The sequence below is a fragment of the Pseudophryne corroboree genome, chromosome 3, assembly GCF_028390025.1.
Source record: "Pseudophryne corroboree isolate aPseCor3 chromosome 3, aPseCor3.hap2, whole genome shotgun sequence".
Classification (NCBI taxonomy): domain Eukaryota; kingdom Metazoa; phylum Chordata; class Amphibia; order Anura; family Myobatrachidae; genus Pseudophryne; species Pseudophryne corroboree.
In genome coordinates, this window is record NC_086446.1 from 320,402,194 (window position 1) to 320,414,341 (window position 12,148).

Here is a 12,148-nt window from a genome sequence, read left to right on the forward strand (position 1 = left end):
GATGTACTGTATGTGTGATACATAATGTGAGTGGGAGAGAGAGAGGAGGAAAGGAAATGGAATGCAGAAATATGGGGTTCTAGGTGATGAGGGGGAGAGAGAAGAAATAGGTGCATTTACACAGCAAAGTGGATTTGAACAAACAGAAGAGCAGTTACGGGGAGGGGTGAAGAGATTTGGACTGTATCCAGCATGAATACGAGTGGGTGAAAAAGGGGGAGAGAGGGACTGCACTGCTCCTTTTGGAGGAGGTGAAGGGATTCCCTCATATGAGACGTGGCCCCCCTTCGGGTTAGGAGAGCAAACAGCTGATGTCCCTGCCTTGCTGACTGTCACACTCCTGCTTTCCCTCTGCAGTGCGGGGACGTTTGGCTGTGTAATCTCTGAAAGGGACGCCAGGGGCTATGAAGAAATTGTTGACAACCTGCAGATGAGCTGGGGGGAATTCAACCCGAAAATCAGGACATTACTGTCATCAAGAGGGTGAGACTTTAACAAATTAAGGGGGGAGTAACATGCACAGTCATAACCTATGTCATTCTGTGCTTAAGACTGCTCTTTCTTAACACTGACTATCACATAGTCAGCTGTAAAACCTGTGCAGTTACTCATTTCATGTATTATGTAAATAGTGCCAATGAATACTAGTCATTAATGCATCATTATATTTATCATCATTTCATGTTTTAGAATTAAGCCCATTTGTTCTGCAACAAACTCAACCCAAAAATAACTTTTTATACATACAGTAATGATAAACTTGATGAAGGAATTGTTACCAGTTATATGGCATTTATGGTACAGACATACAGTACTGTATCTCAATACCTCTATAATTAGAATGAAAAATGTACGGCAATCCTATTCCACTTAGCTACCCATATTCACAATTGATGATTCCAACAACAAATCATGACCAGCAATACCTTTCTGCAGGACAAAGTGGAGAGCAATACACTACAACCATTTTACTTTATAGTGTTGTCCTCCACTAGCCAGAATTTGGTAATTGCAAACAACAGCATATGATGGACAGGAACCTAGACAAATACCTATAAGCAAATTACATTGTCCTAGTTGGACAAGCAGAAGTGACTGCCGGGCATGCATTTAGTAAGGGAGTACCTATCAATGTATGAAATCTTATACTGTTACATGCAGACCCATTAAATCCAGCTGCTAGAATAATTGATATTACAGTCCAGGAGAGGTATTATTATACAATGGTCTTAATCTAAATGATTTGTTACAAGATCTTATGACCCAGTGGTACATGGTAAGAGCGAAGGACACAGATTTAACACTAAACTGAATTCTGAGATTCCATAGAATGTACTGTATAAGACTCTCAAATGGAAAGTGGAGAAGCCAGAATGTGGTTACTAAGCCTCAATAATGTCACCTACGAAATGGAGATATTAAAGTCAGGTAAATTCCATCTACATTATAAATGTGGGGGAGACAAACAGACAGTACAGAAAATATTAGGATTTAAACATCACAGGTTAATATTTGCTGATTTGTAGTCTGCAGTACTGTACCTACTGACTTACATGTTGTGACATAGGCTATACATTTTTCATGTAATAATAAACAATGCCCCTTATTTTGTAATCAAATTATTTCTATTAAAGGTTCTACTGCTGGAGGAGCCTACTATCTTTAGCACACATATGCAGGCCACATGCGGTTTATGGGGGTAATTCCAAATTGATCGCAGCAGGAATTTTGTTAGCAGTTGAGCAAAACCATGTGCACTGCAGGGGAGGCAGATATAACATGTGCAGAGAGAGTTAGATTTGGGTGGGTTATTTTGTTTCTATGCAGGGTAAATACTGCCTGCTTTATTTTTACACTGCAAATTAGATTGCAGATTGAACACACTACACCCAAATCTAACTCTCTCTGCACATGTTAAATCTGCCTCCCTTGCAGTGCACATGGGGGGTAATTCCAAGTTGATCGCAGCAGGAAATTTTTTAGCAGTTGGGCAAAACCATGTGCACTGCAGGGGGGGGCAGATATAACATGTGCAGAGAGAGTTAGATTTGGGTGTGGTGTGTTCAATCTGCAATCTAAATTACCGTCTAAAAATAAAGCAGCCAGTATTTACCATGCACAGAAACAAAATAACCCACTCAAATCTAACTCTCTCTGCACATGTTATATCTGCCCCACCTGCAGTGCACATGGTCTTGCCCATTTGCTAACAAAAATCCTGCTGCGATCAACTCAGAATTACCCCCATGGTTTTGCCCAACTGCTAACAAAATTCCTGCTGCAATCAACTTGGAATTACCCCCTATGTTCTTTACTGAACTATTATTACTTAGATCCAATCTTCATGTAACATCTTAATGACATATAACAACTTGACCATCTCACTATGGGGCAGATGTATTAACCTGGAGAAGGCATAAGGAAGTGATAAAGCAGTGATAAATGTAAAGTGATAAACGCACCAGCCACGATATGCAAATTGACAGTTAGGAGCTGATTGGCTGGTGCGTTTATCACTTTGCACTTATCACTGCTTTATCACTTCCTTATGCCTTCTACAGGTTAATACATCTGCCCCTATTTTATGTTTGGTCTCCCTTTCTCGTTCATATGTACTGCCAGGTTTAAAACAATAAAATGCAGTGTTTACCAGATATAGGGGTAGATGTATTAATCTTGAGAAGGCATAGGGAAGTGATAAACCAGTGATAAAGCAGTGGTAAGTGCAAGGTGATAACGCACCAGCCAATCAGCTCCTAACTGTTAATTTACATATGGGAGCTGATTTGCTGGAGTGTTTATCACCTTGCATTTATCACTGGTTATCACATCCTTATGTCTTCTCCAGGTTAATGCATCTGCCCTATTAGCTGAACTTGACTTTAGAGAAAGAAAATTGTAGCTATGCATAATTTGGTTTATTAAATAGATAGCCATTAAATGTCAGGGATATATGTAAATTGAGATAGAAATATACTAGTTTAACGTCACTGCAATAAGCACAAGTGTTTTAAAATATCTGGTCAGAATGTGATCCAATAAATTAACAGTACTCAGAAGAGCAGCCTTCAGCATGATATAACAGGAGTGCACTCGTCACCTAATACTCATGGAATTTAAAGCTATTAGAAGTTTTGAGAAATTGATTTTTCTTCTAGGTTTTAATTTTCCACCGGGTGAAGAGACCAGCTCGAGCTGTGATTAGTGAAAGAAGAGACGGCAAGAAGAGGGATGAACAGTGGGATCGTACCTTGATAAAGAAGGAAACAGAGGGAGGGAGAAGCAGGAAAAGAGGAGGGGGAGAGAGGAAAGGAGTGCAGAGAGAAAGGCAATGAAGGAATAGTGAGAGAGGTAGACAGATGCAAGAAAGACACGAGAGAAGAACAGATGTGGAAAGAAACAGGTTCTAGTGAATGCAACAGAAGCATGAAAAGAATAGATGAGAGTAACAGTGGACATAGAAAAGAGCAATAGAGCAGAAATGGGTGAAATGATTTAAAAGCGTAGAGAATAGGGCTGAAATCACAGATTAACTGACGGAAAGCCAGGTAAAAAGAAAAAGGAACATTCACACACAGAATGTAGTTAAGTGAAAGGAAAGAAAAGATAGAAGAGACACCTGGGCTTTCAGCAGCTGACCTTCCAGCAATCACCTGTCCCCTTCTACTGCCTTATCCACCTGCTTTCCATGTATCTGGTGACTATTCCACAGTACTTCTTAAACCCTAATCCCTCCTCTTCCCCAGCCTTATCCACCTGCTTCTCTTAACTGTACAATCCTCTACTTGGGACCAGTCCACATCTCCAGTTCCTATGGATGACAAGTGCTCTGCTCTTGCCTGTATTTAACCCTTCCCATGGCATCAGACTGAATCTTACTGGCATTCTTTATTGTACTTTCAATGGTCAATAAGGTTACAGAATTCAGAAGGCGCACTCCTCCCATTTGACTTTTGGGGTTGTTGTTTGTACAGTTGATCAACCTCATTAATCTCTTATTGACATGATGAAGCCAGCCAAAACTCAATGTCTCCTTCTGGTGCAGGTAAGAAGTATATTTACTTACATAATGTATTATCTACTGCATGAAATCTACTGTATGTTTGTGTGTGAACTGGATAGCTATAAACATAAGATAAAGCACTAGATCATAAATGTAGACAGTAAAAATTAAATACATTTGAGACTAAGGTGATTTCTAACGCAAATATATTGTTATGTGCATTTTTTGACATTCTGGAAGTATATTGGTATTCGTTAGTTCTACAAACCTTACACAAAACTTTTATTTCTTGGTGACTAGTTTGTGTGAGATGTGTGCAACATAATAGTAAAGAAAAAGGGTACAGGATACAGTATGCAAGGCAAAGGACAGTCTGCATTATGAGTTAGCTATAAAATAGACCAAAACTGTTGCCACTGTTACTCAATATTGTGATTTCCTATAACCATCTCCACCGTTGAATTTTCATATACAGTAACCCATCCATATATTGCCTCCACCTGTCACATCTTCCCATATTCACCCCTCCTGTTATATCCTAGCATAACTCCACCTATGACATGACTCTCCATAAACCCCACCCACTGGTACTCTCTCTATAACCCCTCCTCTTTTTACATCTACCTACAACCTCTCCTCCTGTTACTACTATCGAAAATCCCTCCTTATTGCTTCTCCCTATATATATATATATATATATATATATATATATATAAAAATTAAAAATTTGGTAAATCTATAGAGCTGTAACATTGAGACGTCTTAATGTAAGTAAATATTAATCCATGGTTCTTGGCGTTACCGAAGGAGCACCCATAGCAGATACGGTAAAAAGTGACAGGACCATTTTTGTAGTTAATGAAATTCTACACATTGGAGGTGCAATCCAAATTTTGATCCCATTGTCCGTTTGGGCGTTATCGTCACGCAACGCAAGCCATGCATAGGTAATGACGTCATTATGTCAACCCCCTTTTCATCCTCTTAGGGGAGGTTTACTAAAATTCTAATCATGTTGTTTTCCTATTTCCCGCCTGCAGAATACCTATGTTACATTTCATCTTTCTAACATATTGGGAAGTAAGAGAATTAGTGATGAGTCAGTGAGTGAGTCAGTGAGTGAGTGAGGGCTTTTGCATTTTTGTAGTTTATTAAATTCTACAGACTGGAGGTGCAATCCAAATTTTGATCCGATTGTCTGTTTGGGCGTTATCGTTCCCGCAACGCAAGCCTCGCAGCGGTAATAACATAATTACACCCTGTTCATCCCCTTACGGGAATACCTATGTTAAATTTCATCTTACTAACATATCAGGAAGTATGAGAATTAGCGATGAGCCAGTCAGTGAGTGAGTGAGTGAGGGCTTTCGCATATATATATATGTATATATAAATATATATATATAAATCCAAAGTCTGCTGGCAGTCGGTCAAAGAAAAAGGCTCCGGTGTTCTATACCATTCAAATATATAATCCATGCAGGAAGGCACTCAGAGATGGTTTTATACTTAAAGCATAATGTATGCATTAAGTCAAACATTTTCGGGGCGAGCACCCCGTCTTCAGAACTACATACTCTGACGTTTTTTTATAGGACTCGGACTTCATTACATCCCAAAGTCTCCAAAATGCTTACCTTTATGAATTTGGCAATATTGTAGTCCTCATATTCTTCTATGGGGACTGCAGTACCATTCAATAACTTTAATGAACATAACTTTAATGAAAATTAAAAAGATTATTTACGCTAATAATAAAGCATTTAAAAATGATTTTCATCTATTATCGGCATAATGAAAAGGTAATAATAGAATCAATATTGTGGCGGTATATTTACAATATGCTTTCCCATGCATAGGCATCTATCAGTGTTGAAAACACCCATTTATGATATCATTATGGCTTTTAGTGCTTTGATCATAAGTATTTCTATAACGGGTGCAAGGTGTACGGTGCATACGGGCTACTGGCTCCAGGGAGGCCCACACCACAACCATATATTATATTTACCCCTCCGGAGTCCTGCACTGCGGCCCAAAGCAATTGGAAAATGGGTACCGTAGGAATAAAGGCATAAATTCATACCTAAAAATCAAATAAGGAATCTAGAAATCAATGACAATGTATCTATAGATTGTAAGCTTGCGAGCAGGGCCTTCCTACTCTGTTTTTACCCAGTTTTGTTCTATTACTGTTGTTCCAATTGTAAAGCGCAACGGAATATGCTGCGCAATATAAGAAACTGTTAATAAATAAATAAATACATTTACTAAAAAGTTGCAAGAGGAAGTGTAAAATCAAACCAGTTAACGTAATCTAAAGGAAAATCACTATCACTTCATATTTTGAGCAAGCATAAATTTTGCATTGCTCATTGCTACTTGTCTATATCACAGAATTGCAACCTAGAGCTTGAAATCAGAGCGAGGAGTTGGTAATCCTTTGCATGCATCAAGCCTGCCCCACTCCTCTCTGCATGAATAGAGTCAGTAGGTTATATTGACTCTCTAATCCTTACCTTATGTCTCCCCATTGAGCACATGGAGACAGAGCTCAAGCTGAGAGTGAGCATGTACATGCATTTGAAATGTCCCAGCTGCTGGAAGTCTTACACAAAATGACCCTATATTAAGACCCCATACAGGTAAAGAACATTCCAGGCTTGTCTGAAGAGTTATAGCTACTGGGAAAATCTCTGTGCAGTCTGCTGAGGACATGTGTACAACTTAATTATAGAAGACACATGCTCCACGATGCTACAAGCCCACACATATCTTTATAACGTTGCTTAACTCATCTAGAAGCAATTAGCACATTCTGTAGTGTTGAAGCAGTTAACACACATGTACAGGATTTTATCTAATGCCCTTTTTTTCATCCAAGTTATCTGCTCACCTTTTAATAGCATACCAGTTATAACCTCAAATTTCCCTCATTTTAATTGGGCTCACAAAATCCACATTTTACAATTAACACCAGAGGCGTAACTAGGGTTTTCGGAGCCCAGGGCAAGATGAAGAGTGGCACCCTTTCCCTCTCCCCCCAAAAAAACACCAAAAGAAGTATGTGTGCACGCAGAAGGCGCGTGCTGCGAAAAATGGGCGTGGTCACGCACCAGAAGGGATGTGGCCATGCACCAGTAGGGGTGTGGCCACTGAAAATGGGGCGTGGCAACATGACTATCACCTACCCCGTGTCGCCTCTCAGCACACTGTCACCTACCCCTTGTGTCGTCTCTCAGCACACCTTCATTCAATTTTTGCACAGTACGCATGCAGAGTCCCCATTTTACACAGTGCAAGATACACAATTGCCCCACAGTGCCAGATACACAGTGACCCACAGTGCCAGATATACAGTGACAGATACAGCGCCCCACAGTGCCAGATACAATGCCCCACAGTGTCAGATCCACAGTGACAAATACAGTGCCCCACAGTGCCAGTTACAATGCCCCACAGTGCCAGTTACATTGCCCCACAGTGCCAGTTACATTGCCCCACAGTGCCAGTTACAATGCCCCACAGTGCCAGATACATGCCCCACAGTGCCAGATACATGCCCCACAGTGCCAGTTACAATGCCCCACAGTGCCAGATACATGCCCCACAGTGCCAGTTACATGCCCCACAGTGCCAGTTACATTGCCCCACAGTGCCAGATACATGCCCCACAGTGCCAGATACATGCCCCACAGTGCCAGTTACATGCCCCACAGTGCCAGTTACATTGCCCCACAGTGCCAGATACATGCCCACAGTGCCGGTTACATGCCCCACAGTGCCAGTTACATGCCCCACAGTGCCAGATACATGCCCCACAGTGCCAGTTACATTACCCCACAGTGCCAGATACATGCCCTACAGTGCCAGTTACATGCCCCACAGTGCCAGTTACAGTGCCCCACAGTGCCAGTTACATGCCCCACAGTGCCAGTTACATGCCCCCCCCCCCCCACCGGTCACTCACCGCTTCCTTCCCATTCCCGTGGCTGTGCTATGTAAGAGGAGGAGAGCGCAGCGCCTCTCCTGCCCCTCACCGCTCAAGGTCTCCGGCGGCGGCTATGTGGCGCCGGTTCGCTAGCCAATCAGAGCTCGCGGACCGGCAGCCAATCAGGAGCTGGTCCGCAAGCTCTGATTGGCTAACGCCGCCGGAGACTGGACACACGCAGCGCTGCTGGTGCTGGCAGCGGTGGTGAGGACATTGAGGGGAGGGAGAGACGCTGCGCTCTCCTCCCCTCACATTGCGGTGTGACGGGGGCAAGTGCGGCATGATGCCCTGGCCACCGCCAGCGCCCCCCTCTGCTGGGCCTGCCATGGCACCCAGGGCATGTGCCCCACTCGCCCTACCCTAGTTACGCCTCTGATTAACACAAATAAATTAAATGACAAATATGCAACTCCCCCCTAAAACGACAAGTCCATACCTCCCAACATGACCCTCTCCAGGAGGGACACAATGCTCTGCTTCTGCACTTTTCTCTTAATTTGTGATTGCCATCACCTGTTTTGAACAGGTGAATGGATAAGAAAGGTGTTTCAGCACAGGTGATGGCAATCATACATTGAGGTAAGTCCAGAAGCAGAGCATTGTGTCCCTCCTGGAGAGAGTCATATTGAGAGGTAAGCAAGTCTGCAGTGTGAATGGCATTTTGATACACTTTTCCACAAATGACCCCTACAGGGAGCACAAAGATTACTGTGACAAAATGGGAACTGTGAGGGTTGTATCTATTCGTACCTTTAATAGGTGGATCTGGCCAAATAAAGGCATTCTTACATAATTCTGGGCAAGAAGCATGATGTGTCATGCATAGCATCCACATGCAAATAGTTGTTGGGTAAAACTTACTTTTGGGTTCTGCCTTGTTTAAAACCAATGGACGCTGCAAGCAGTTTGTGGTTCCAAACAACAGTATTTACCACTCATCAGTTTTGTTAGTGTTTTGTAAACCACCATTGGTGTCCATATATCTCCATCGGTATACAGTAGCTGGAACAAATGGAAAAAACAGAAAAAGGGGGTAATTCCAAGTTGATTGCAGCAGGAAATTTTTTAGCAGTTGGGCAAAACCATGTGCACTGCAGGGGTGGGGGGGGGGCAGATATAACATTTGCAGAGAGAGTTAGATTTGGGTGGGTTATTTTGTTTATGTGCAGGGTAAATACTGGCTGCTTTATTTTTACACTGCAATTTAGATTGCAGATTGAACACACCCCACCCAAATCTAACTCTCTCTGCACATGTTATATCTGCCTGCCCTGCAGTGCACATGGTTTTGCCCAACTGCTAACAAAGATCCTGCTGCGATCAACTCCGAATTACCCCCAAAACACAGCAGTTTAGAATTACTGCATGGATCCATAGGATCCCTGAGATTTGGGCGCCATTTTACAGCAGACTCCGGAGAGCTGTGTGCTGCTGATGATGACTCCGCTCCAGTGCTGAGCTGACCTACAGATGTAGCCACGCTAGTTGTGGCTGCGACTAGCTGCGGGTGTGACTCATTTGGCATGATGTGCACGCACGCCAGTGTGTGCATGCATATCTTTGCACTCGCGAGCCATAGGCATTATATTCCATTGACATTATATTTAATCCAAAACCCGCAAGATCAAAAACCAGGATGATGACGTTTTGCCTCGATTTAGAAAATGAGTCCGGCAGGAAAACCTGAGTCAGCGCTAGGAATCCCTTGGATCCAGAAAGTTTGGGTGGACTCGGTTTTTAGAAAACCAAGTCCACTCATCTCTAGTAATATGTTAATTATACAATTGATATTATACTAGACTGACGCACTACAGTTCACAACTAGAGCTGTCATGTACAATTTAATGCCTGCCTGGGCATGCTGACATTTGGAGAATTGGGCCCACTGAGATTTGCAATGTACCTGTAAAAAACCAAACCAAACATACAGTAGGACACACACTCCCTCCACACCCCCGTCCATTCTTTTATTATTCAGTCAGATCCTTAGCTACAGTACGGGGTCCTCTTCATCTTTAATCCCAGGAATAGACAAAAAAAAGATTACACTCCTCAACTACCCCTTACAGGTTTCCATCAAGAGCATACCATAACTACCATACGTAGTATGGTATTTACAGATGCTGCTATAGGGCCCACAAATGATATTTTACATCCATGGTTCCTGTATCTAATCCCAGTTCACTGCTGGTCACTGCAATAGGAATGAATTATTAGTCAGAGCATGGCTGTTTACATGCTATAACCAATCAAAGCATACCACCTTCCATCTAACAGGGGCTGTCTGAGGACTTCCAAAGTCCTCCACTAGCATTATTCACTTGTGGCTCCAGCATATTTACTAAAATACAGTAGGAGACAACTTAGTGGCACGCCTGCTGCCTGCATAAAGATGCAATGGCCAGGAAAAATATTAAATATCTACTGTACACAAGCAAAAGGCGAGTTTACACAATATTAGCTTTCCTGTTATCACAACTTAGCTACTGTGTAGTAGACTTTTGTTTCGCCTACCAGATCTCTGCCTGTTCTTGTCTTACCTCCACCATCCCTAACCTGTTGATTCTCCCTTTTACTCCCACTATTCCCCCTTCCTTTTAGAATGTAAGCTCTTGTGATCAGGGACCTGTTTCATCCTGTTTTATCACCCCTCCTCAGCCTGCTTTGTTGCCTTGTTTGCCGTTTTGTACCTTTGCTATGTACAGCGCTAGGAAAATTTGTGGCGCTTTATAAATAAATGCTAATAATAATAGTATATAAGCTCTGATGGGCAGGACCCTCCAACCTCTTGTTCCTCCAGTTCACTAGTCAGGTCACCAGTGCTCTGTACCCTTGTCTCCTTCTCTGCAGTAATGATAACTGTGTTTACTCAACCATAAGTCGGGTACAGGATCACTGAGTATTGATCCATTCTCTCCTGCATCTAGTCACTGTGTGTTCCTGCTAGAGTCAGCATGTTGCCCAACCCTTGTCCTTGTGATTTGTCCTACCCAGTCTTATGCTATGTACTTATGCCTTTGTCTCACATTGTGTATGTACTTCATGCTCTGATACCTTGTTACTGTTTTCTATTGGTACCCTGCATCATGCTGCATACTTATTATTATTATTATTATTATTATTATTATTAGTTTACATACTGTAATTTGCAGGTGTTGATCATTAGATCTACACTAAACAGGTCTACAGTCAATAGGTAGACCACTAATGGTCGACAGGGTCAAAAGGTTGACATGGAATAGGCTGACAGTATAAAAGGTCAACAAGGTCGATCTTTTTAGTGTAGATCTACAGACCGAATACCAAATTTGCTGAGTGCATTTATTATTTATTAATAGTTTCTTATATAGTGCAACATATTCCATTGCACTTAACAATTAGAACAACAGTAATAGAACAAAACTGGGTAAAATGTAAAAACAGACAGACATAGAGGTAGGAAGGCCCTGCTTGCAAGCTTACTATCTATAGGGAATTGAAGTGTAGGAGCATTAGCAATGGAGACCATCTGAGGACAATATAAATGCTGGAAGGTATAGATGAGCCATGATAATATCAACACAATCAGGACCATCTTAACAGCAGGGTGGGCCCCTGGAGGACCTGGAGCAGTAATTTCTGCTAATTACTAATTTACTGCACAGATGGGGTCAGAGGGAGAACACTAAACTGTAAAAGTGGTCATTGGGCTGAATGAAGGGGCCCTGGTACATGACTTCCAGGGTGGTAGGGGCTGTTTAATACATAGGGAAGTGGTGGCTAGTGGAGTGGGATTAATAATCATAATTTTCTGGTGGGAGGACAGCTTGCTTGACTGCACATATCCCAAGTTCCTGAAAATAGATTTCTTAGCTTTGAATGGTATAAAATAAAACTAGAGTCCCACCTTTCAGGAGGTACAGAGACTTGGGGATCAGAGTTCTGGAGCCAGAGCAATCCACCAATGAAAATATAAAACTGCATACCAGGTGTGTGGAGCTGGAGCAGGGACCAGCTGCTGGAAGGCTGATATCTCTGGTTCTGGGCATAGCAGAAACAAGCTGTCAGTGTCCACCAAAAGGAGAGAGTCCCAGCTTTTGGAGAATATACTCAGAAAAACTCTAACTAAGACAGAACCTGAGATATCTGGCTGGAAAGAGCAATTAACAGGATTG

At 42.2% G+C, this 12,148-nt stretch overlaps 1 protein-coding gene across 2 annotated transcripts in view; it reads left to right on the forward strand.

Annotated features, from left to right (window-relative positions):
- Positions 1-286: 286 nt before the first annotated feature.
- CRHR1 (corticotropin releasing hormone receptor 1) overlaps positions 287-12,148 on the forward strand; it is a 526,098-nt gene continuing 514,236 nt past the window's right edge. The window contains exons 1-2 of one of the 2 annotated variants that reach the window (XM_063963514.1): positions 287-483; positions 3,159-4,045. In XM_063963514.1, coding sequence (XP_063819584.1) covers positions 4,004-4,045 — 42 coding nt within the window. In that variant the 5' untranslated portion in view covers positions 287-483; positions 3,159-4,003. Of the gene's footprint in view, positions 484-3,158; positions 4,046-8,566; positions 8,627-12,148 lie in introns of those variants that run through there. The other variant, XM_063963515.1, reaches the window with a different exon arrangement.